A 26,942-nucleotide genomic window follows, 5' to 3' on the forward strand; every position below is an offset into this window, starting at 1 on the left:
GGGGTGTGACGAGATCTCGTGGCACGAGATCTCGCGAGACTAATATGTGACGAGATTTCTCGTCGAGGCGAAAAGTAGTCTCGTGATGTTGTTGCCATGACAGAGTGTTAGGATGATTGGGAAAGAATATGCCAACTCTACGTTTACTTTACGCCTCCACTGTCGTTTTGCTTTGTATTTAAATAAAAAACATTTAATTCAGTTGGATAACGGTTGCCGCCGCTCCATATTTACAGAGTTACGCGCGATCGCTAAAAGTGAAAGTAAACGCGCGCGCGCGCATTCAAACGCGATTTCAATAACCGCATTTTGAAAGCGGCTCCCTGATGAATGCAAATATCTCTCAATATGAAAGCTATTTTAGGCTGGGCAGTGTAGTTGTAACCATCTCTTAGCTCTGTATCAAAGAAAAAATTGGTCTTATTTGCACTTTTGAATATTGAGAGAGTGCGATTATGGTTGCACTTATTGTAAAGTGTTACCATAAAAACAAATAACAGTTTCTCTTAATCTTATTAAGCACAAACAATAAGGTTTCATTTGTTAACATTAGTTAATGCACTGTGAACTATCATGAACTAACAATGAATGACTATTTTTATTAACTAACATTAACAAAGATTAATAAATACTGTAGCAAATATATTGCTCATTATTAGTTGATGTTGGTTAATTAATGTTAATGTTAATAAATGAGACCTTATTGTAAAGTGTTAACATTTTTATTTATACTGTTTTCATTTCTATGATCAGTTTGTGGAAAGGAGTTCAGTTAGGAGGTCAAAGGTTGTAGAAGCTCATAAATCATGTACAGTAAGGTCTGAAGAGACTGAAATACAGAAGAGAAGTCAGTCAGTTGAGTTTGTGGCAAAACCTTTTACAGTACTTGAGTATTGTTGTCTTTTACTGCATATGATAATTCATACTAAGAAAGTAGAACTGAAATGACATTCATTACGAGATGATTAGTTAAAACATTTCAAATACACCTGCAGAATATTTTTTCTAGTCACGTATTTCGCCATTGAGGATTTCTTAAAAATAGTGTGTAAAAATCTTGTCTCGTCTCGTCTCGTGAACTCAATCTCGAGTCTCGTCTCGTCTCGTGAGATACCCGTCTCGTCACACCCCTACTGGTTAACCATATGACATGAAACATGTGACTACAACACATGACTTACTTTATAACCACTCGTAACAATGGATGAGGAACCAAAGAATATAACGTGTATACTGGTGAAAGAAAAAGGTTTCGCCTCGCTGCCACTTTAAATGTTCCCTTTTGTAAAAGGGGAAATGGCAGTTTTACTAACTTTAATATTTTAATTTAAAACAAAATGTTTTTAATTGCCTTCTCCAAAACAAAATAAAAAATAAGCAATATGACTTGAATAACCTCATGGTAAGTAGTAAAAGTAATGTTTATAGGCTAGTCTAAAAATGTATGTATACATTATAGCCTGAATAAATATTGGCTAACTTTTCTTTTGAAAAAAAAAAATTCAACTCAGCATGTTTTTAGGTTCATGATGACAATGCATATTCATAACACTGTTAATTAATCAAACAAATGAAATGACAAGACCATTGACATGGTCCCTAAGAAGTGTACATTAAAATATAAAACATATTTATTCAAACATAATCCATAATTGGCCACTGCAAAAGTATACTAAACCCAACGTTACACTGCTTTCCCAGTCATGTTTCCAATACAAATTAATCTTTTAATTCCAACAAATAATTAAATAATCTTTTCTATTCCACAAAAAAATATGAAGGGAAACTGACTAATCTGGTAATTAGTTACCAGTAGAACATTAGCCACCCTGCCTCAGTAGCCAGACCATAAAGAGCCAGACCTTCAGACTGACGGCAGTAGGTCTGAACCGTCTGGACTCTATCGCAGCTTTCATTGGCCAAAGACCGCCAAAGAGGACGTTTGACTGACATGTAACGCAACCACGGTTCATTTTTTTTCCGCGTCATGTTTAGGGGCGTTAAAATGTAAAGTCGATGTCCCTACAATAACGAGCTTCACATACTTCAAAAAATCTAGCGTTTAGTTGAACCTGGAAAGAGCTCATCTCAGTTGTAAACACAACAGGTTTCGTCTTCCATGAGGGGGTTTGGCATCATGGCATTTGTTTCCAGGCGGGCCATTAAAGAACGCGACACACACGTCTCCCCGACATCCTGTAGAATTCAACCAATCAGATGACGACTTTGAAAATCCTTAAGTGTTTCCAGTTAAAGGGTTAGTTCACCCAAAAATGAAAATTATGTCAGTAATGACTCACCCTCATGTCGTTCCACACCCATAAGACCTTCGTTAATCTTCAGAACACAAATTAAGATATTTTTCATAAAATCCGATAGCTCAGTGAGGCCTGCATTTCCATCAAGATAATTAACACTTTGAATGCCCAGAAAGCTACTAAAGACGTATTTAAAACAGATCATGTGACTACAGTGGTTCAACCTTAATGTTATGAAGTAAGAATACTTTTTGTGCAGCAAAAAAACAAAATAACGACTTTATTCAACAATATCTAGTGATTTCAAAACATGCTTCGAAGCTTAACGTATCTTTTGTTTCGAATCAGTGGTTCAGAGCGTGTATTAAACTGCCAAAGTCACGCCGCCCAGTGGCAAACCATTGAAATTTTGAAACATTTATGATGCAACGAAGCCTCGTTTACTGAAATCACGTGACTTTTGACAGTTCGATCAAAAGTTGCGTCCCAAATGACGCACTATACACTATGCACTTATACACTATGTACATGTGCACTATGCACTCATCCATGTAGTGCGTGAATTTTATAAGGTTATTTTGACATTTAACAACGGAGTCTGATCCTCCCTTCCCCTCCGCTACGTAATTAAAGCTGCGACAGTTGAGTGCACGAAGTGTCCAACATTCCACACTTCGTTTTTTCCGTTAATTTAGTGCATCATCCGGGTATTTAAAGTGTACTTTTTCTTTTTGGAACCTACAGTGTGAATGCACTACTCGCACTATTTATACTTAAAAACGTCATAGAATAGTGCATAAGTACGCGAATTGGGACACACCTAAAGACTATAGAATAACACAAGACGTGTCACTCCTATTGTTTTGAATGGGAGAAAGTGTAACGCGCAATATGGCGGAATAAGTCCCGCCTTCTAAATAAGAGCCAATCGCTGACTGGTAAAGTCATCGCGTCACTGCAGCAGCCGTTAGAAGCACCGGTTTCTATAGAAACAGTCAGACGCGCGCCTCTGAAACATGGCAGAAGAGACGCGCATTTAGGTCTGCGCATTAGCTTGATCCAGCCTAAAAAATAGTTTTTTTGTCATGATTCGAGCGTTTGGATAAAACATTTATGAGACAGCTGTTGTCAGATTTCATTGGTGATTTCAAATATGAAATGTAATCGTAAGGTTGGTGAACAGTTTTGGAGAATTTGATGTTTCCCCATTCAAAGAGATAGGGCATGATGCCCAGGATGCCCGAGAGGCGTTCCAAAGATGGCCGCCGAGTGAAATGACTAGTCTTAAAGTGACATTGGTTTGATACATGCTCCAAACCATTGATTCAAAACAAAAGATTCGTAAAGCTTCGAAGTTTCAGGAAGCAGTGTTTTGAAATCGTCCATCACTAGATATTGTTGAATGAAGTCATTACTTGTTTTTTTGGCGCACAAAAAGTATTCTCGTCACTTCATAACATTAAGGTTGAACCACTGTAATCACATGAACTGTTTTAAATACATCTTTAGTACCTTTTCTGGGCATTGAAAGTGTTAATTATCTTGCTATTAATGGAGGCCTCACTGAGCCATCGGATTTTATGAAAAATCTCTTAAATTTGTGTTCTAAAGATGAGATGAACGAAGGTCTGACAGGTGTTGAACGATATGAGGGTGAGTAAATAATGACAGAATTTTCATTTTTGGGTGAACTAACCCTTTAAGTGTGCCATATTTATGCATCAGATGTTCAGCCAACGGTCCGTGGGCGTGACGTCTGAGACTACTTTTTCTATTACAAAGAATGATTTTTTTTCTTCACTTTTTTTTTTTTTTTTTAACAATTTGGAAGTCTTATCAGTTTGATTAGGCAAATAATAAAATGAAACTAGCATCAGTTGAAATTATGTTTCCATTTTAGCCCTAGGTTCCAAGGTATCTAATATGCAATGTTATCTCAGATTATGAGAAGCCGGAAATTAACAATCTGAAAATGACATTTGGTTTTGGTGTCTTTCAATCAAACGTTTTTATTGAGCAATCATATTCAAATCATCTGGATAACAATAAAAACTTGATTTATACAAAACTTTCTTAAAACAAATGTCATTAAAATCTTTTTAAAAAAGTTTTAAAGGCTTTATGCCACCCCGTCCAGCTTGAGGGTCCAGGCTTGAGCGGGTGAGGAAGGCAGTTCAGGCAGCTGCACAGTCAGTCCTGTTGATTGTAGAGGAGTCCATTTCAAAGGCTCAGGGTTCCCCAACAAAGTCACCTGAATAGAGAGGAAATATACTTCAATGATATCATAAAAGTAATTTTATTTAATTTACAAAAAAATAACATTTTATTCCTTAAACATGATGAATTCATAAACATTTACCACTGTGCTGTTGGAGGTTTTGGGCATCGAAAGCTTAAAGAAGTTTTGCATGGGATTGGCAGTGATGATCGCATAAACAGTGCTGGTGTTTTTTGAAGTATACCTGGAATTACAGGAAAAAAAATAAAACAAATTATTGAGTGTGCTAATTAAAGGGTTAGTTCATCCAAAAATGAAATTTCTGTCATTAATTATTCAACCTCATGATGTTCCAAACCCATAAGACCTTCGTTCATCTTCGGAACACAAATTAAGATATTTTTGATGAAATCTGAGAGGTATATGACTCATCCATAGACAGCAATTTAACCTCCACTTTCACAGTCCAGAAAGGTACTAAAGAAATCGTTAAAAAAGTCGACATGACTGCAGTGGTTCAAACTTAATGTTATGAAGCACTGAACGTAAGCAGAGTACGATTCCATGACATGGAAAAGAAGATACTGTTGAATAAAGTCATTTTTGTTTTTGCACACAAAAAATATTCTCATCACTTCATAACATTAAGTTTGAAGCACTGCAGTCACGTGGACTATTTTAATGATGTCTTTAGTACCTTTCTGGACCTTGAAAGTGGTGGTTAAATTGCTGTCAGACAAGCTCTCGGATTCCATCAAAAATATCTTAATTTGTGTTCCAAAGATGAACGAAGGTCTTATGGGTGTGGAACGACATGAGGAGACTAGAGTTGACTCAATCACAGAAATCCAGGCTGTCTATAAATAGACCAAGAATTCAAATTATTTATGACAATCATATGACCAGTTTACTGACATATCAACATGTGAACAAGACAAACTTTTGCCCTAAAAATATTTGACATCTACAGCCTTCCATCTGGAGCGTTGGAATGATGAAAACTGAGGAGCAAAGGGCATACAATATAAACCCTAGCTATCAGCTTATCTCATGAATATTAAGTGAGAATAAGTACACAGCAGCTCAGAGCTGGAGCTTCTGAAAAGTTTTTCAAAAGGAACAGTAAGGCATAGAAAGATAAGAGGAAGTTAAAAAACCTCAACATACCAGACAAGAGAAGTAGCATTCTCCGCTTGAACTCTCCAAGGTTTAGTTGCATAGATGGCTTCACCGTTGATCTTCAGCCAGGCTCCAATTCCTCTGAGACGTTCCTCAAAGACAGGTGCGATCACGCCGTCTGCTGTGGGTCCCACATTCAACAGGTAATTCCCCCCTAAGGCCACGGTGTAGACCAGGTCCTGTGGTCACAACATATGAGAGGTTAAAACTTACTTGACTCATTAGACACCACATGAACTTTCATATACTTTTGTGTCCATATGTTTCATTCATATACAATACATTATTTACACTGCAACACATCACACCTTTATGATTCTTGGTAGATCCATCAGTTCGCTTAGCTTCATATTTCGGCGATACCCCCATGATAATGTGTCCACTGACTGGCATTTCTCCCACTTGTGATTAGGCAGCTGTCCGGGAGTGAACTTGTCCGCACAGTTGTAATAACCTCCATGTTTGCAGTAACAGCCCGCCCCCCATCTGTCATTGGTCACCACCACATCCTGTAAGGAGCGCAATAATGCAGTCATTATGATCGGAATTACAATTTGACATATTCAAATAAAAATTACATGACAAGATGATCTCACTTTGACTGGACTGTCGTTGTAGAGCCAGGCGAGGAATTCTGTAGAGTTCCAATAAGTGTCAGGTGCTTCCCAGTCCCCATCTGACCAAATCAAGTCTGGCTTGTACCTGAGATGTTAAAAACATCAACTAAAATCATATACACAATGTAGGCTGTAAAGGTTGATCTTTACACAGACAAATACAACTGAACAGTCAGCCTTATGTCATAAACAATTGTTCTTTGTTCTCCAGCCCGTACCATCACATGACTGATGCTGCAAATTTACCTGTTGACCAGATTGGTGAGTTCTGGCAAAGCTTTTTTAGCAACATACTCCTGGGTCTTGAAACCAGCTTGCTTGTCACTCAGGTAGATGGGATTGAACCATTCATACAGGGAGTTGTAGAGTCCATAATGCAGAGACCTAATACAAAATGGATGGATAAAATTGAGAAAAAGTACTCAAAACCTTACTAAGATATAGCCTTTGTTGCAATTATTCACACAATACCTCTTTCTTATTGCCTTGCCCAAATCTCCAACAAGGTCCCTGTGAGGTCCATTATCAACAGAATTCCAATTCCAGGAATTTGGCGACCCCCAATTTGTGAAGCCTTCGTGGTGTTTCGATGTGAGAACCACATATCTGAAAAGAATTTAAAAAAAATTACATATATATTTAGTATACAGACACAGAAAGGCTCATTGCTAACGCATATCGTAAACAAGTACGTAGCCTACTTTGCTCCGGAAGCTTCAAAGATATCAGCCCACTCATCAGGATCAAAAAACTGCGCGTGGAAATCAGGTGCGAAGTCCGTATAGCTGAATCCAGGGGGGTAGTTTTTAGTCATGAACTGGACATAATCAGACTCATGTGCGCCCTTCCAGTACCACCAGAACCACTCGCTGCCGAACGCGGGCACTGAAAACACCCCCCAATGAACGAAGATCCCGAACTTCACCTCGTCGTACCACTCAGGCAGAGGTCTGGAGTCCAGACTGGCCCAATCTGGTGTATATCGAGCCCCGTTTGTTGATGCGCATGACAGTAAACAAAGAAGCAGCGATATCTGACTCGGAGTCACTTGCATGATGATATCAAGTAACGCGAGCTCGGGCACTGTGATCAGTAATAGTGAATTTCTGCCGGTTTATGATACCTTGTGACTAGACAATGCATCTCCAAAAACCCGAGCAACCAGTTTGTATTTGCTTCCTGGTTTAATCATATGACATTACACATGTGACAACAACCCATGACTTACCTGCAAAACAACTCGCCACTATAGGGAATCGGATGGGGACTGGGACCGCAATTAACAGTTGTTTACGATTCTTCTTTGTTTTTGATTCACTAAAATGAACCGACTCATAAGAGTCATTTGCTCGGGAATCGGACTACACTGGTGAAAAGAATATGGTTTCTGTTCCCGTCGGTACTGGTTAATGCACTGTAAACGTTTTCTTTTATAAAAGGAGAAATGCCAGTTTATAAATGAAAGCTGTAAAGGTTTTTCTTATCTTAACATTTTTAATATATTTTATATATATATATTAAATATATATATATATATATATATATATTAAATATATTTAAAAAAAAAAAAAAAAAAAAAAATATATATATATATATATATAAAATATAATATATATATATATTATATATATATATATATATATATATATATATATATATATATATATATATATATATATATATATATATATATTTTTTTTTTTTTTTTTTTTTTTTTTTTTGAAAATAAAGGGAAAAAAACATTTTTACTTTCATAACTTCTTGGCAATAAGAAAGGTATGTTTAGGCTAAACAATAACACAAATACATAGCCTAAATAACCAAGACTGTAACCACAATTCATGACGACGAAGCATTTTACTCCTGGAACAAACAATACTCAATGTTAATTAATCAAACAAGTAAATTGACAAGACCACTGAAACAGTCCCTGAAAAGTGTTTAAGGCAGGTCACTTTAAAGCATAAAAATATTTATTCACACAACTGCCACAACACATTCAAATCCGTTGTGCCCTCATTGTCATACAGCAAAATATGTTCATAATCCATATTAGCTACTGTAGATTTGTACTAAACCCAAACATAATGTTTCAAAGCTTTCCCAGCTGTGTAATGTTTCTAATCAAATTAATCTTTTAATTCCACCAAATAATTAACCGTCTTTTCTAACCCACAAAAATATATTAAAGAAAGTGACTAAACCGGTAGTTTGTCACCAGTAGAGCGTTGGTCACACCCTGCCTCAGCCTCTTATGCATGTCCTTTTTTATTTATTTGGTAAACAAGTGCAACTATGGTAACGAGTCTACCATGCCATTCTCCCCAAGCTGCTTTGCAACATTCTGCTTATCATCCTGTCCAGCAGTACTAGCACTCGCCTCCGCTTCATCCCCTTCCACGATAAACATGGGCCAATCGGAGTCTCTAGCACCCCTCTCCATAGCTTCAGACTGGATGCTGAGGTTCATGGAGGAGGGATCCTCATTAGTTGTAGTAACAAAGGTGCAGCCATCGCAAAGTCCAAATCTCTTCATTCCCTGGGACACAATGCCTGAGAACACTCGACGACAGCCTTTACAAACAATGGGCCAGGTGGAGCGATGGACCTAAAAGAAAAATATACATTTAAACAGATACATAAATCAATTTAATCAGTTGATTAAAATAATTTATCACAATCCACCTCATTATTTTTTAGCCTCAATTTTGAACTGGCTGCAATTTGGCTGTATTTTTAATGCATTTGTTTTAAAGGGTTAGTTCACCCAAAAATGAAAATTCTGTCATTAAATACTCACCCTCATGTTGTTCCACATCAGTAAGACCTTCGGAACACAAATTAAGATATTTTTGATGAAATCTGAGAGCTCCAAGGTCCAGAAAGGTAGGAATGACATCATTAAAGTACTCCATGTGACTCCAGTGGTTTAACCTCAATTTTATGAAGCAACACAATTTACCGCTTTACTTACAAATCAATATTATCCAAAGCATTAACGCAACAATGTCAGCTCTCGCACGAACACAAAACGCATGTGTCGTGATGCTCTCGTGAACACTCGTGCATGTGCGTTGAGTCGATGCACGAGTCTGAACACAACACGCATGTGTCGTGAAGCTCTTGCGAATGCACTTTGCAGATCAATGTTTTTATAAGTGGTAAAATATGTTGTTGTTTTTTTTTTTTGCACAAACAAAGCACTCGTGTCGCTTCATAAAAAAATTGAGGTTAAACCACTGGAGTCACATGGAGTACTTTAATGATGTCATTCCTACCTTTCTAGACCTTGCTTGAAATTGGTAGTTGTGTTGGATCTCTATAGAGGGAAAGAGAGCTCTCATGGTGGGTTCACACCAGACGCGACTTGCGCGAATAAATCGTGCTATTCGCGCGTAGTTGGACGCTTGAACGTTTTGAGTTTACTCGCTTCATTCGTGCGTGAAATTCACTTCACAACAGACGCGAATTCGCGTCATGAGAGGGGCTCTCCCGCTCCTTTATGTCTCCCAGACTCTTCCACTTCTTTCTGCACACTTCCTCTGAATAAACACAACTTGTCAGTGGGGAAATAGTTGTAAATTACAGCGAAAATAGTCTCAATATGTATATTTATATAGATCAAATTGAGTAAAGACCTCCTCACTCACTTTCTTTCAAGCAAGATCCTTTTTATTCCTGTTTCTATAAAAGTATGAAGATGTACAGCGACGATGATTTTGTCCTCCATGTTGTTTCGGATTTCTGCCTCAGCTCGCTATGTCACGTCACTATTAGAGCAAGCTCCTGATTGGTTAACGCGGCGCCAAAGTTCAGATTTTTCAACTTGCGCGTTTCGCGCGAATCACGCATTCCGCGCATCAAACGCCCGAAACGCTCAATTCGCGCCGCATCATTCGCAAGAATCGCTTCATGTCGCAGGATGTCTATTTGCATCTTTGCATTGACTTAACATGTAAATCACTCGCGCTATGCTTCATTCGCGTCTGGTGTGAACGCACCAATAGACTTCATCAAAAAGATCTTAATTTGTGTTCTGAAGATGAACGAAGGTCTTGTGGGTGTGGAACGACATGAGGGTGAGTAAAAAAAAAAAAAGACAAATTTTTGGGTGAACTTACTTTTTAATGCACTTATTTTTAATATATTTTTATGGTTACATTTTTATGATTTATTTTTCATTTTAAGGAAGAAATTCAAAAAACATATCTGTATCACTAGCCAACAGCAGTGAACTCATTAATATAGGGAATCTTTCATGATTAAGCTTTGATTAATTAAATTCTACCAGACAGATGTCATTTTTTAATAATCCATTTATTTTTATATAATCTTGTCATGAAAAATAATTACACCCTGTAATTAATTAATAAATGAGAGTCCACCAACAGGATTACTATGTGTATTTACCCAAAAATTAAAATTCTCACCCTCATGTTGTTCCACACCCGTAAGACCTTCGTTCATCTTCAGAATACAAATTAAGATCTTTTTGATGAAATCCGAGAGCTTTCTTACTCCTCAATAGACAGCAATTTAACCACCACTTTCAAGAAAGTCCAGAAAGGTATTAAAGACATCGTTAATAAAGTAGACTTAACTGCAGTGGTTCAACTTTAATGTTATGAAGTGACGAAAATACTTTTTTGTGCGCAAAAACAAAGCGAAAATATCAACTTTATTCAACAATATCCTCTCTTCTGTGTCATTCTCATACACTGTTTATGTTCAGCACTTCCTCATTCTACATCAGAATGCTGGCTCAGTATTATATCTCCGATTTCATCAAAAATATCTTAATTTGTGTTCCGAAGATGAACAAAGGTCTTACGGGTGTGGAACGACATGAGGGTGAGTAATTAATGACAGAATTTTTGCATGAACTAACCCTTTAACATTGACACCTGCTCATGTTCTTCCTCTAGCCAGTCTTTAGAACAAAATGAAACAAATTTATTGCAAATTTGGTAAATGTGCAATACACTGTGCAATACTTACACTGTGCAATACTTTTAATTCTATCAAACATATTTATCTCAAAAACAATCTTTGGCAGCTCTATAGCTACACATCCTAAGGGCTTACGAAGACTTACAGAAATCGCATGAGTGCGAAGATGTTCTTGTCGCGTGAAACGTTTGCCGCACACCTCACAAGGATACGGCCTTTCTCCTGTGTGGCAGCGGATGTGTCTTTTCAAAATGCCCTTCTGTTTGGCCGTATATGGGCAGAACGGACATTTGTGCAGTCTCCCTGTGTAAACACGCATATAAATTACAGCACAATTCAAAAATGATTGTTTTACTGTAGCTATTTTATCCAGCCTCTCTCACCTGGATCATCCCCATACCAGTCATTCTGAATCTCCATCCCACAGGGGACAGGAGGACCAAGTACATCATCACCACGGCCAAATCCAACATACCCCAAACTCTGGGAATAGTGTTCATCCCGGTTAGGGTTCATCCCCCCTCTGTACAGCACGTCTGGAAACTGCTTCATTGGACAGTTAACAAACGATACGGAGGAGTGTTCAGTGCTTGGAGCCGGGCTAGTGTTAACTGTTCTTTCCCCGTCGTGATTTGGACCTTGATAAAGAGTCGTTTCTTTGGATTCCCGTGAAGATTCGCCTTCTTCATCAGGGTCATACTCTATTTTGGGGTTCACCAACCCCAGAAGCAGACCTGGGGTGGATGAGTTGACTAAATCTGGGCCTGGACTTATCTTCATTGGAGCATTCATGGGACGATGGTTGGGAAATGCTCCTTGAGAGTTTTCACTCTCTGAGTCTTTACTACTGGTGGCTGCTGGTGTGCAGATAGCAGCCGTTGGGGCATCATCAGGGCTGAGGGCTTCGGTGACCTGACAGGTCCTTTGGTCGGCTTCGGAAGTGGATGCCACAGGGGCACTAGTGACTGAAACTGGGGTTGCACTATGATCCAAGCAATCCCTGTCCTTGTGTCTCTCCCTCTCCCTGTTACAGATCTCCAGGGATGATTTAATGTAGCCCTTACAGAAGTTCACCACATCGGTCATCTGCAGGTAGCTCGCAGCCGACATTATTTCAATGACATTGTCACTGCGCAGGTCCAGGTGACCCGAATACAAAAAGTCCAGGATGAAGGAGAACGCCTCGGCTGTGACGATGTCCAGAGAGGCCGTGCTGTGTCGCTGGCCATTGTCTTTTAGGTAATGCACCAGCAAAGCCCGAAAATAGCCACTGCTGGCGAAGAGAATGTTACGATGTGCTTTGAAAACACGTCCTTCTACTATGATGCTGCAGTCACAGAAGAAGTCCCTCTTACGCTGTTCATTCAGCTCCGACAAGAGCCTGGACAGATAGGAAGGAACCTCCATATTCACCGTAGGAAAGCCATATATTTCTCTGGTAGGGTTAAAAAATAAATCAATGAATCGATGATCATGAGAAAGATTAAATAATTCCATATTCTCAAACTCTTATATGGTTAGTTCACTCAAAAATTTCTGTCATTAATTACTCACCCTCATGTCATTCCAAACCTGTAAGACCTTCGTTCATCTTGTGAACGCAAATTAAGATATATTTGATGAAATCCAAGTGTTTTTATCCTCATTAGAAAGCAACAAAATTACCATATTCAAGGTCCAGAAAAGTAGTGAAAACATTTTTAAAATAGTCAACGTGACTACAGTGGTTTAATCCTATAATGTTATAAAGCGACGAGAATAGTTTTTGTGCGCAAAAACAAAACAAAAATAATGACTTTGTTCAACAAATTCGTCTCTCTCCTGTCATTCTCCTACGCTATTTTCGTTTCAGTGCTTTTTAGGTTCATGTCAAAATGCCGACTCAGTATTGGCCAACGCCTGATCACGTGAGCAGCACGACGCATGCGTGTGATGCTGATGCAGGAGCCAGCCAATACTGAGCTGGTGTTCAGACGTAAACAGACACACAAGCGCTGAACTGCGTTCACTGTGCACGAATCTGACAGGGTAGAGAAGAAATTGTTGAATACAATCGTTATTTTTGTTTTGTTTTTGCGCACAAAAAGTATTCTCTTCACTTCATAACATTAAGGTTTAACCACTGTAGTCACGTTGACTATTTTAACGATGTCTTTAATACCTTTCTGGACTTGAATGAAGGTAATTACGTTGCTTTCTATGGGGATAAAAAACAAACAAACTTGGATTTCATCAAAAAAAAAAAAATAGCTTAATGTGCGTTCCAAAGATGAACAAAGGTCTTATGGATGTGGAAAGACATGATGGTGAGTAATTAATGACAGAAATTTAATTTTTGAGTGAACTAACGTTAACCCTTTAAAAGCGTCTTATAAGCTTCACAAACAAACAGAATAAGGTGAATTTTTGTCACACATCTTAAATAGTTGAGTGAAAGTAAACCCTAATATCAATTAATAAATAAACAATAATAATAATCATCAACTAAACAATTTCCCTTGCAACGATTACATTTGCAAAAAGCGCATAATATATGTGTTTAGCCTAAAATACAAAATAAGCCCAATTAAAAATAGTAAAGACCCATTCGAAAAGCACAAACATAATATAACATATGAAAAGGTGAAAAAAATGGTGTAATTATTACTGTATACAGGCAGCATATTCACAGTTAAATGCACAATTCGCCATATAAACATTTAAGGTGGACTACAGACTATCGAATCACTGTCACAATCATATCAACAGCTGACCACATCGAGCTCGCGCCACACATCAGTGGTTATAATTCACGAATAAAAGAAATGCATAGCATATGTTATGTTTTACAGCAATGAAGTTAAGTATCAAATTATGGGAAGCAATCCGATCCAGTGCACACGGAACAACAGTGTATGAAAAAACATGACTACTATCTCTGATGCTAAAAACTGATTTTCGACAACAGTAACCTTAATTTGTTTATACTTACATTCAAGTGTATGGTTGGTTGTTGTTCATGATGGTCTTTTAAAAATGTCTCCCTGTTGACTGCTTCCTGATTTCTACGTTATACTTCCTGTCGCTGCCATAGTGTCCGACCCCGAAATCGCTCCCTGTCCCCTATATAGTGCACTACTTTGGGTGTCAGCGGCAGCCACTTATTTATACTCAAAATACACTCTGATTTAGAGTGTACAACCGAAGTACAATCTTCTAAGCACTACAGAGCCAACGCGGAGAGGACTGACGAACTGAAAGAGTTTGAAGCTCTGTTATGGAGTCATTCCTATGTTCCCAAGTAGGCTATGGTTAGGGTCCCACCCCGCCCTCTCAAACCCTAATGCTGATTTTTTTTTTTTTTTTACTTTTGTCATGACGAATCATTACTTGATTAAAAAATATTGAAATAGAGAGACCATATTTAATTTAAAATTAATTTAAATTTAATTTTAAGGAAATGTCCTCTCAGAAATTAGGCTATTTGTCACCAGGCTTATTTTTTTATTTATTTCCTGTAAATCATTTTAGTGCTTCGACCACTAAATATACCATTCCATTTACAAATGGCTGAGCCACCTCATAAAGGATTAGTTCACTTTCAAATAAAAATTTCCTGATAATTTACTCACCCCCATGTCATCCAAGATGTTCATGTCTTTCTTTCTTCAGTCGAAAAGAAATTAAGGTTTTTGATGAAAACATTCCAGGATTTTTTACACAGTTTCTACACTGCCGGAATTCTAATAGAGAAGAAGAGAGCTAGTTCAAGATGAGCATTTATTGTTAAAACTTATACAATTTTTATTTTTTTAGAAAATGAGCGATGGTTTCTCTAGATAAGACCCTTATTCCTCGCTTTGAAGCTGCACTGAAACTGTAATGTTAACCTTCAACCATTTGGGCTCCATTGAAGTCCACTATATGGAGAAAAATCCTGGAATGTTTTCATCAAAAACCTTAATTTCTTTTCGACTGAAGAAAGAAAGACATGAACATCTTGGATGACATGGGGGTGAGTAAATTATCAGGAAATTTTCATTTGAAAGTGAACTAATCCTTAAGGTGGATACTAGGAAAAAACGGCAATGAAGAAAATGCAATTACCACTATCACCAGATGAGGGAGCAAAATCCCTGAAACAGTTGATACTGCCAAGAGTATCAACAAGTGCACATTTACAGCACTGTTACACAGACGACAGGGTGATGAACAGCACATTCATGAGAAGTAGTTTATTTTTCAGCATAGTGGTCGACCACCATTGTGAGACAAGATGACAAACTGACATGTGCTCTGAAATAGATCCTGCTCTGAGTGAGGACTGATGTCTTCACAATGCCCAAATCCTAACATGCCCGTACTGCCAGCTCATGTCAGACCATGTGCCTACCCCCATTGTCTGCAATGGAATGTGTGTTTATTTGCTCGCTTTAGCCTGAAAATAGCTGTTTTTTAACATTTGGGCCGAGATAAAACAAACATGCAGTTCCTGCAGGCCGCACCGCACCCATGCATCACAATCCACAGCGCTCAAAAGTGATTTTTAACACTGATGGGTCACCGGGTGAGTTATTTGTTTGCAGAATTTTCCCATGGTAAACCCACAGAACACAAAGGCTTCATGGTGGCCCCTCTAAACCACAGGGTAGGCGAGTGGACATGAGCCGCCATACACCCTCTTTTTAAAATGAAATTTATAGCACCTCATAAAACTCTATTCATCCTTATAATCCTTATATACAAGCCAGAGTGCTGTCCCCGAATCCTGTAAACTTGAAACTATACCCTAAATCAAATGCTGATGCTCCTGTTTTTTTGTTTTTTTAATGGAGTGCTCCTCTAAAAGAGCCAAAAATTAGTGCATTTGATTCGCCGCTTTTGGATTTTTCATAAATATGGCGAGGGATTTTTGTTTTTGCCATTTTTTCAGATATCCTAGGTTGCTCCTACATTAAGACTGAAGGATCCAACTTAATATTTTCTTGACATCATATGCGAGGAGACAGTGCAGTGCAATAGCATGTTGTTTCATAAATAAGGCTGCTTAAAAATCTGCTGTGCAATCACAAACATAAATTACATTTTAAAATATATTAGAATACAAAAATTGATACACCTCTTGATTGAAATTACATCACAACATCAAGAGGTTCATCATTTTTTGGTCAAGATCTTGTATTGACAATGCAAGAGGTGAGCACTCTGTAAAGTCTACTCAAGCACACCCCAAAGACTTTCAATGAATTTAAGGTCTGGTGCCAATTCATGTGTGAAAATGATTCTTTATGCTCCCTCCCAGCCATTCTTTCACAGTTTGACCCTGGTGAATCTTGACATTGTCATCCTGGCCATGATGGCTTCCTACATGGTTGTTTAAGAAATTAAAAGCTACACACTCCATCAATTATGTTTAGAAGAACTGTTACCAAACACCATGCTAGAAACATAATAATCACTGCAATAATAGACTCTTAAGCATTTGCCTAAGTAACCCCTCCTGTTCGATCCGCCCGCTCTAAGCGGGATTCGAACCCTGGTCCGTCCACATGGGAGTCCAGTGCTCTGACAAGGAGGCTAAAGACCGCAGTCTCTAGCGTCAGTCGCTAGAGCGCCTCTTGAGGTCAGGGGAGTGAGGTTTACACGCACAGCTCTTACTAGCCTACGTCTGTTACACTCACCCCCCTAAACCTCACTCCCATCCGGGTCACGGCACCAGTGTAAACTCTCCTGTTCGAACCGCCGCTCTAAGTGGGACTCAAACCCAGACTTCCATGCGGACGGACCTGGGTTGAGTCCCACTTAGAGTGGGCGGTTCGAACAGGAGGGGTTACATTGGTGCCGTGACCCGGATGGGAGTGAGTTCAGGTGAGTGAGGTTTACATGCACAGCTCTTACTATAGCCTATGTCTGTTACATCTATTATTTTATCATTTTAAACAACAAAACTTGGCTGGGCAGTGTGTGTGTGTGTGTGTCATATATATATATATATATATATATATATATACATACATACATACAGTATATACAGTCATTTTTGGAATGACATCTCCTGGTCAGTGATTATGATGAACTACTGTTTGTATGACAACAAAAATTCTTAAAATTTCTTTTTTTGGGTTCCATTAAAAAAAATAATAGCATATGGGTTTGGAACAATATAATAATATACATTACTATAAAATATAATAATGACATAATTTTCGTTTTAGGGTCAACTATTCCATTAACCACGCCTCAGTTCTGTCAATGAAACACATTTATTATATTATATGTATGTATGATAATCAGTGTATGCTGCTAGGCTTAAAACTCATCCTCATAATTCATATATACAAACCAGAGTCCCTTAACTTAAAACTACCCTAAATCAAATGCTGATGCTCCTGCCTCAAGATGGAGTGCTCCCCCAAAAGAACCAAAATAAGTGCTTTTGATTCACCACTTTTGGATGTGTCATAAATATGATGGACTTTTGTTTTTTGCCATTCTTAGATCTCCTAAGGTGCTCCTACACATTAACATTGAAGTGAAAATTTTCCTGTCATCATATGCGAGGAGACAGACAGTGCGGTGAAATGGTTTCAGGGCCCGAGCAGGGCAAAGAGCTGCTTTTTCCCAGGCATAGATGCACACCACTGAGATATTTAGAGCCACAGAAGAGCACTGATTAAAGAGCAAGACAATAGGGAGAGATTGCCATGACATGGTGGCATTTTCCATTCCCAAGCTCTGCCTCTCATGGGTGCAAAAACTGCGGCGTGAAATGTTTGAATTATCACAGAATGTCAGGAATTTGTTTTGTGGCACCAGCGCAGACCCCTGATCACAAGATCTGACACAGAGTCTCTTTTGTGTGCATGCGTGTTGTGGGCGGTAGGTGGGTGTGTTTGTTTGAGGTGGAACGGTCATAATACACCACAAAGGGTCTGGAGAATCTAGACATCAGATGGGGGGTGTAGTTGGGGGTCTCGGTGATATGATACCAATTTGGGGGGCCTTAATAGGACCGGCGCCCCAATGCAGTCTGAAGACACCACTCTCTTCTGTGGTCAGAAAGGAAATCTCGTCTCTCTGTAATTACCACTTAATGTCCTTGTGTCATTCAGAAACGATGTCTCATTGTGCCCCGCGCATCTTCTTTTTCTCTCCCAGGCCAACGACTGCCAGAAATAAACATGTCAGCCTTTTTATTATCATTTATTTGAGGCAAAGGAGAATAATAATTGCTGTTGCAACAACCACATGCTTCCAGCCACAAGAAGAGCTTTGCTGTCTGCAGCACTCATTGCCTTCAACTTATTAAAGGAACAGTTCACACAAAACCAAAAAAACAACTCTGTCATCATGTATATTTATTCTATTTCTATTATATATATATATATATATATATATATATATATATATATATATAGTAAATGATTATATGTAAGATTCCAAAAATTAAGTACTTGTAATTAGATTATATTATGTTTTAAAATGTTCATAATCAGATTACAGTAACTTTTTATTGATTATTGTTATTATTTACATGATGGCATTAAAAATTTATTCATAATTTACTTATTTTTCGATTCCCCAATTAATCATTTCTCTCTTTTATATTTTTCATTCTAAAAAAAATTCTACCATGTTTATATGTTTTTTGGAAGCTTATGAAGCCCCAGTAAATAGTTCACCCAAAAATGAAAATTTGATGTTTATCTGCTTACCCCCAGGGCATCCAAGATGTAGGTGACTTTGTTTCTTCAGTAGAACACAAATGATGATTTTTAACTCCAACCGTTGCCGTCTGTCAGTCGTATAATGCATGGCAATGGGAATTCCATCTATAAGAGTAAAAAAAACATGCACAGACAAATCCAAATTAAACCCTGCGGCTCGTGACGACACATTGATGTCCTAAGACACGAACCATCGGTTTGTGCGAGAAACCGAACAGTATTTATATAATTTTTTCGGTTTCTCGCACAAACCGATGGTTTCGTGTCTTAGGACATCAATGTGTCGTCACGAGCCGCAGGGTTTAATTTGGATTTGTCTGTGCATGTTTTTTTACTCTCATAGATTGTGTTACCATTCACTCGCATTAGAAGACTGACAGACGGCAACGGTTAGGGTTAAAAATCATCATTTGTGTTCTACTGAAGAAACAAAGTCACCTACATCTTGGATGCGCTGGGGGTAAGCAGATAAACATCAAATTTTCATTTTTGGGTGAACTATCCCTTTAAGTCAAAAGTAATCAAAAAAGTAGTCTGATTATATTACCTAAAATGTGTAATGTAATAGATTACATTACTAATTACAATTTTCATCATGTAATTTGAAATCAGTAACTGACTGCAATTTGTGAGTAATCTACATATCTGCATATGTGTGTGTATGTGTGTTGGGGGGGGGGGGGGGGGGGGGGCTAGTATAGTAATACCATAAATTTTGACCTTGTGAGGACTTGTGTATGTGTGTGTGTGTATAAAAATCATCAAAAATTTCCTATTTTGGGTTCCAATAAAAAAGTAACGATATAAAAATATATAACATGATTTTCATTTCTGGGTCAACTGTTCTATTAACTATGCCCTAGTTCTGTCAATAAAACACCTTTGACAGAGAACACAGTTATTATTTTATGATTTATGTATGCATGATAATCTATGTCTGCTGCAAGGCAAGGATTTTGTTTGTGTTAATGTGGAGTGCGTGACAATGGTCTTGCTTGCATCTGTGTTTCTGTTTGTGTCTTTGTGGTTTGGATACGTCTGTGTCCATCCCAATGTGTGTTTGCAGAGAGTGTGTGACTGCACGCTGTTGTTTGGGATTCTGCCGCCACTACCTTACAGGCCGGCCGTCGCTCGGCTGCTCTGGGCTGTAATGACAGGGCCGACTGGCTGTAATTAAGTTCAAACATAGCAGCGTGGTGGACAGAGCCGGAGGCCTGCAGCCCTCAATATCATGCAGGCTGACCACAGACTGACAGCTCTCCAACACCCACCAAACACTGAAACTAAGACCAAACTACATGCTGAGCTAATCCTAAACTAAGTGCCGGACTAAAGCCATTTAATGAGTTTACATGTACATCAAAACTCTGATAATAACTGTGCATACATGAGCTTTCGAAATTGTTTTTCTCAGTTGACAGGAAATTTGAAATTGTCTGTTTATTCTGACATTAAAAAGTGAACATATGCACAAGACATGCACATATTGAATAAGCTACCAAATAAGCCGTTACAGCAATCAACAATACTCAGATAAAGATGGTAACCTAAAGTTATTTTTGTTTGGTTTGTGATTGGCTGTTCATCAGTCCAAACCGAACAACTAGCGCTAGCACCTCTAGCTGATTATGTTAGGCGTAATATAACTTTAGCCCATCCTTTCAACAACACCTGTATAATCCTCTTCTTCTTGGAAAGCTAAAATTAGCTTTCTTTGGAATGCTATGACAGCTTTTCCAATGCAAAGTATTAGGACAATACATCCCAGTTAAATGTCTAGGTGTTTTGGTGATTTTAAAGGGGTCCTTGATTATGATTTCACTTTTTTAACTTTAGTTAGTGTGTAATGTTGCTGTTAGAGCATAAACAACATCTGAAAAGTTACGACGCTCAAAGTTCAATGCAAAGGGAGATATTTTCTTTTACAGAATTTGCTGATTAAGGACTACAACAAACGGCTGGTAGGGACTACAAAGAGCTTCTTCCCGGGTTAGTGACATCACTAAAATTTATATAAACCCTGCCCCTGGGAACATGCACTAAAGGGGGTGAGGCCATGTTGGGCTGCTTTAGAGAAGATTAAGAGTAAAAAGAAAATTGTTTTTGCCATGCCATCATTTTACGCCAGACTGTTTCACAAACGCGGGTCAATTCAACGGTGGATTTGCACAAAAGATTAATATGACGGCACATGCTAGTTGATGAGCTGAATAAACTCCACAGCAACATAAATTTATCCACTAACCATTCAGAAACATCTAGTTGCATTATAAAAGTTGTAACTTTTTCCTGAGACTCTCCATCAGTTTCCAACTCCGATTTGAACAATGTAAGGCTGACAATCGGCATTTTGGCTGCGTGAGATTCTCCAGCTTTGTTGTTGTTGAGCAACCGAAGCGCGAGCTGTTAAATTCATGCAATGTGAGTTGTATGAACACGTACTATTTTTAGAAGAAGTAAGCATGAAGGTTCAATGCTGACCCTAACCATCAGTGGGGCGTAAGCAGATTGTAGAAAACGTACAAATTCATAAGAATAAGCCACCAATTTGCCAAAATGTTGCAAAATCGCAAACTTTTGAAAACTGGTTTCAAAGTTTTTAAAACCAATACTGTTATTGTCTTCTTTCAAATGACAAAAATGCAAATTATTGAAAACGGTGACGTCATGCGGATGCATATTACATGATCAGTCTATAGGCGCGTAGTGTTTTTTTAAAAGTGACATCGCCAACTACTGGCCTGGCTGCAGAATACAGCATTTTTAGTCATTTTCGTGGATCAATGATCAATGACAAAAACAATGGTGTCGTCTGTACATGAAAAATGCGAAGGAAAAAAATTTTACATTTTGAGTACATCGTTGTCGTGTAAACTTACCCTAGATACAGGTTAAGTGAAGTAAATAAGATGCAGATTTTTGCGCTGAGATACTGTGTGCGCAAAAGTTTGGCAAAAGTTTAGTGAATTCACCTCTTGAGTTGTAAATTACTTGAAAATTTAAACACAAAACCAAGAAGATATTTCAGCTACAGTATATAAAACATCCATTTTAAGATAAACAGTGGTTGCAAGCAAATACCAAAGAGAATTTAGAGTAACATTGCCAAAACAATGCTGTGGCACTGGCTACGAGCGCAAAATAAATTATTCTGACTTTCGTTTCTTCCCCTCCTCTTGCCCAGCTCATAAAAGATGCCGTAGTGTGTGTGATGTGGTTGACGATCTCAGTCAGAATGAACTGATTACCATGGAGCTGCAAATCCTTTGAGTCATGGCACACAGTGACATTCTTTAGACTCTTAAAAATAGAAACACTTCTCTTTTTTACAGATTTGTTTTTCTCATTCGATGTCTGTGGGGCATCCTCTCTTAGTTTAGAGTCTCGAATCATAACCAGATCTTCTCTCTTTTCTTCACTTTCTCCTTTTCCTTCTGTTGTTGGAGCTTGTTTAATCTTGAGGAGAAAATTGGCTTAGCGTGGGAACGACAGAATTCTTTGGGGATAGGTTTTGTTGTTCTTGAGTGTTTTTTCCCCCCTTTTTCAAGTCAGAAAAAGTATGAGCTTGTGCCAAAACCTCATAAAGTAAGATAAAAAAAAAAATGAGAGAGGCAGGCCACAACACCATGACAAAGATAGGGCCTGCCTACCGCTCAAGAGCTTTACAAATGACAATCTTTTGGAGGAATAAAGAGAGATGGAGCAAGAAAGAGAGGGAGGAAGAAAACATTTGGAGGGAGAAGAAAAAAGGGATAGAAATGTGGATGGGTTGGGGGGAGAAGGGGAGGAAACATTCCCCTGGCCACATTAAAGACAAAAAAAGAAAACAAACAGAAAAACATGTCTGACATGAAGACGCTGGTTTCTGTGGCGACAGACAATGGCTGCTTGTGGCCTAGTGAGGCCTACCCGGCCTGTCTGGGCCCCGGCACCAGCGAGAGTTACCGCAGTCAGGCCCTCTATCGGGGACTCGGCGCTGTGGGAAAACAGCTTGAAAGAGACCTCGCTCTTGGCCACAAAGGGCCCTTTCTGCTTCCTCTTGTTGGCTTTTGCCCTTCTTATTTATCTTTTGGGAGCCGGATGAGGCGGGCATGGCTGCGTGGGTAAACAGTGTTGCTGTCTTCCTCTGGAAGAGACGGAGGGAGGAGGCAGCCTTACTCGCTGCCTGAAATCGTAGGCCTTTTGATAGCAGTAGACGCCGCCTGTCGCTCTGTCATCATGAACGTGTAAATCATGGTAACGCGACCTTTCGCTGACTGGATGGGACCAATGCTACATTTTTTACAGCACATACATGCATAGTTACATAACATCTGTCACACTTAGTGTACTGTCCATTGTTATTATTGTTAACTGAAATTAAACCTCTTAAAAATCATTATCATTAATTGAAATACAGCTGAAATAAAACTATAAACATTAGATGAAAAACATAAACTTAAAAAAACAGAAATTAAAAATGTTGTCTTGCATGGCAACTACAAAAAAATATGTTTAAGTGAATTAATAAAAATAAAACTGAAGAAATAAACAATAAATTAAAGCTATATTGAAATGTTAAAAAATATATATTAAAAAAAATAGTATAAAATTAGGCCTACTAAAACAAACTAAACTGAAAATGAAAACTGAATATATAAAAAATATAAATATAAATAATAGATAACTAAAATAACACTTGTACCATATAACAAAGCTTTAAAAAATACAAATGCAGTGTTTTCTGGTAAATATTTTTATTAGAGTTATAGAATAATCTATTTATTATGCATCTGAAATGTAATTAGTCAATTTCTTACAAAGAAACAATATTAGGAAGTGGAAAGAATAAACTTGTGCAAGTCAGGAAGTTTAAAGGAGGCTTATAGCGGATTTCAGGAGAAAAATAACTATAGCTATAAATAAAAATAAAAATAGATATATAAAATTAAATAAAATGTGTTGTATGACAAATGTGCAATAATTTTATTTATTATTGTATAAATAATATTATTTAATATTATTTTATTAATATTATTGTATTATAATATTATTGTATTTTTTAAATTATTTATTGTAATTTATTTATTTAATTGATATTTGTATAACTGATTTTTTGATTATTTATATATATATATATATATATATATATATATACATATATACATATATATGGGGGGGGGGGGGGTGATGGAAGCAATAGTAAAAACAACAAATAATAAAGTGAACATCATTAAAGGTGCAGTATGTAATATTGACAGCTAGCGGTTGAAATGGGTAATGCAGTCCAAATTCTAAATATTGTAAAGAGTTGTTTCTCCCGCGCCCACCTCCTCAGACTCGACACTCACGAGGCTTGCCAGATTAAGCACACGCAACAGGAACGAGCGCAATTGGAAATGGAAGGCGACGAGCCTTAAGACCCGTTCACACCAAGAATGATAACGATAAAGTTAACGATGAAGATATAGTTCTAAGAAATTGTTATAAATATAAAAGAATAGCACTGTCCACACCACAGCTATAACAATAATGATATAGAGAAATGATCAGAGGTGTAAAGAGTACCTGAAAACCATACTTGAGTAAAAGTACTGATACCTTACATCTAAAATGAAAGTTACAAGTAACCAATTCCAATACGACTGGAGTAAAAGTCTTAAAGTATCTGATTTTAACAGTACTTAAGTATTTTACTCATGCTGAATAGGCTCAGAGATGCACTATTCCTGAGAGACATGCCAGTGAAATTAAGAAACAATTGATTTGTAAGATGAGAAATCATGTTTATTTTCTAAAATCAAAGTAAAACTGACCTCAATATTGCAATAAATCAAGGTTGACACAACAACCTCTTAAAGGTGCCCTAGAACCAGTTTTTACAAGATGTAACATAAGTCTAAGGTGTCCCCTGAATGTGTCTGTGAAGTTTCAGCTCAAAATACCCCATAGATTTTTTTTTAATTAGTTTTTTTAACTGCCTATTTTGGGGCATCATTAAGTATGCACCGATTCAGCGCGTGGCCCCTTTAAATCGCGCACTCCCCACCCTCCCTGTTACGTAACAGTCGGTGTTATGTTGAGATTCGTTTTTCGGATGTCTTTTAAACAAATGAGATTTACATAAGAAGGAGGAAGCAATGGAGTTTGAAACTCAATGTATGTCTTTTCCATGTACTGAACTCTTGTTATTCAACTATGCCGAGGTAAATTCAATTTTTGATTCTAGGGCACCTTTAAATGTCTACAAACTCTGAAGTCTTAGTTAAGCTCAAGTGCACAGAAAGGCCATAAGTAAATCAATATCCTTTAAAAAGTTCTTGTTAATTTAGCAGATAAATAAAACAATGTTAAGTAAAAATAACTAAGTCAAAGTCTACTTGAACTGGATGTGCTGATCTCAAATCAAACACCTGCGATTCAACTACTTGCTAATGCACTCACATTCACCTTAAGTAGTCTTGTTGACAAGTTTGGGTGAGTAAAGGCAAAACACACAAGACATAGTATCTTCAATTCCCAGATGGCAATATCGCTTCTTTTATGGCAGAAACAAACTGCTGCAGAAAAAGTTAGCTGCCATGTATGATGTAATGTGTAATTGCATTACTCATCACAAATGTACATTTACTTGCTCAAAAATGTAGTCAAGTAGAGAGTAAAAGTTGGTAATATAGTTATACAACTACAAAGTAGCCAAAAAGATACTTAAATACAGTAACTAATTACATTTACTCAAATACTTTACACCTCTGGAAATGATATCGTTAGGATCACTTTCAGAACGATTTTTTTCCAGCTGTTGAACGATAAAACACTGACAGCCAATCAGAATCCATTGTAATTTAAGAGCTCGCACATTTAAAATGGCAAACGCCATTGCGGAGAACTTAATTGCTGAGGTCCAGAAAAAGCCACCACTGTTTGATAAGTCAAGCCCCCTCTTCAAGGATACTTTAAGGAAAATGGATATATGGAAAACATTATTGAGACCTCGCTAATAATGAGAAGTATTAACGATGAGATCATTATGCCAAGATTGCAAACAGTGTAACATAAAATTACCTCAGGTATCCAGCACTAGTTTCAACAACATTGTCTTGCTTCCTTTAAAGTTGCAGTGAAAAAGACTAGGTGTTGTTTTTATTCCACTATATTGACTTAGATTAGATCGATTACACTAGCTATTCACTCGAAATGGCATACTAAGGACATCTTCTGTGTAAATGCAACAAGAACTGTAATGTGAACGTAGAATAAACAGACCACTATCGTTCGGTGGTGTGGACGCAAATATAGCTATCGTTATAGTTATCTTTATAGTTATTGTTCTTGGTGTGAGTGGGCTGTTACACTGTAAGCTGATCGGCTCTCTGAGTTTCAATATGCTTCTGCTTATAGGGTTTTTTGATGGATGCCGAGGCTTTGTAGGTTAGTTAGAATCTATGATCTCTGACCCAGTTCGTTCGCTGGCTTCCATGGCTGCAATACTCTGTGTTTTCCACCAACTGGCAACCCGAGGAGTCAAAATACTATAGGGTAAATTGGTGAGCAGGATCACACAGACCAAAACAAAAACACACATTCCAACACGGAACGCACATTTCAAAGTAGAATAACTGGCTGTAGCTTTGTTTTTCAGAGAAACGAGTATGTGATTAAAATCACTTAATGCACAAATTATGCCTTACTTATATAAAGAAAAAGTACATAATTTAAAAAAAGAATGAAGACTATAAATATATAAAGTGATGAATATAAAATTATAAAACGAGACAATTTAATTACATTACAGACAACTGAATATCTATAATGAACGTACTGTATGAATTTTCATGTGATTGCAAGCATACAATAGAGGCTCCACCTCAATACCATGATCAGTTGTGACGTGCATTCAGTGCATTTTCCTTGAGGACACATGTCCATGAATATACATACACAGATTCATGCAATGCGACCTCGTGTCATTTGTGGGCTTTAAAGTGGGCAGCCCTCAGTGTCTGGCATTCCTCTCATGGCTGGAGGAGAGATA

The 26,942-nt window shown here is 37.7% G+C and overlaps 2 protein-coding genes across 3 annotated transcripts in view; both read right to left on the bottom strand.

Moving 5' to 3' along the window:
- Positions 1–4,241: 4,241 nt before the first annotated feature.
- On the bottom strand, positions 4,242–7,537 carry LOC125274857 (tissue alpha-L-fucosidase-like). Its single transcript, XM_048201352.1, has 8 exons — positions 6,974–7,537; positions 6,744–6,878; positions 6,519–6,656; positions 6,252–6,357; positions 5,964–6,164; positions 5,644–5,834; positions 4,618–4,720; positions 4,242–4,509 (listed from the first exon to the last, which is right to left on the bottom strand). The coding sequence occupies exons 1-8, from the start codon at positions 7,324–7,326 to the stop codon at positions 4,378–4,380; spliced, it is 1,359 nt and encodes a 452-aa protein (XP_048057309.1). The 5' UTR covers positions 7,327–7,537; the 3' UTR covers positions 4,242–4,377.
- A 686-nt stretch (positions 7,538–8,223) lies between these two features.
- The window catches only part of zbtb8b (zinc finger and BTB domain containing 8B), a 30,616-nt gene continuing 11,897 nt past the window's right edge, over positions 8,224–26,942 (bottom strand). The window contains exons 1-4 of one of the 2 annotated variants that reach the window (XM_048201353.1): positions 14,194–14,491; positions 11,606–12,657; positions 11,368–11,525; positions 8,224–8,880 (exon numbers count right to left, since the gene is read on the bottom strand). In XM_048201353.1, the coding sequence (XP_048057310.1) occupies positions 8,566–8,880; positions 11,368–11,525; positions 11,606–12,629 (1,497 nt within the window). In that variant the 5' untranslated portion in view covers positions 12,630–12,657; positions 14,194–14,491 and the 3' untranslated portion in view covers positions 8,224–8,565. Of the gene's footprint in view, positions 8,881–11,367; positions 11,526–11,605; positions 12,658–14,193; positions 14,492–26,942 lie in introns of those variants that run through there. The other variant, XM_048201354.1, reaches the window with a different exon arrangement.

This window comes from Megalobrama amblycephala, linkage group LG9, assembly GCF_018812025.1.
Source record: "Megalobrama amblycephala isolate DHTTF-2021 linkage group LG9, ASM1881202v1, whole genome shotgun sequence".
In the NCBI taxonomy this organism is placed as follows: domain Eukaryota; kingdom Metazoa; phylum Chordata; class Actinopteri; order Cypriniformes; family Xenocyprididae; genus Megalobrama; species Megalobrama amblycephala.

What these genes read in the sequence shown, in the direction of transcription:
- LOC125274857 (XM_048201352.1), bottom strand. Translation starts at nt 7,326, where the DNA reads ATGCAAGTGACTCCGAGTCAGATATCGCTGCTTCTTTGTTTACTGTCA. An exon ending in GGCAAGGCAATAAGAAAGAG is followed by an intron (nt 6,657 to 6,743) that starts GTATTGTGTGAA and finishes ATTTTGTATTAG; the next exon opens with GTCTCTGCATTATGGACTCT. An exon ending in ACAACGACAGTCCAGTCAAA is followed by an intron (nt 6,165 to 6,251) that starts GTGAGATCATCT and finishes CGCTCCTTACAG; the next exon opens with GATGTGGTGGTGACCAATGA.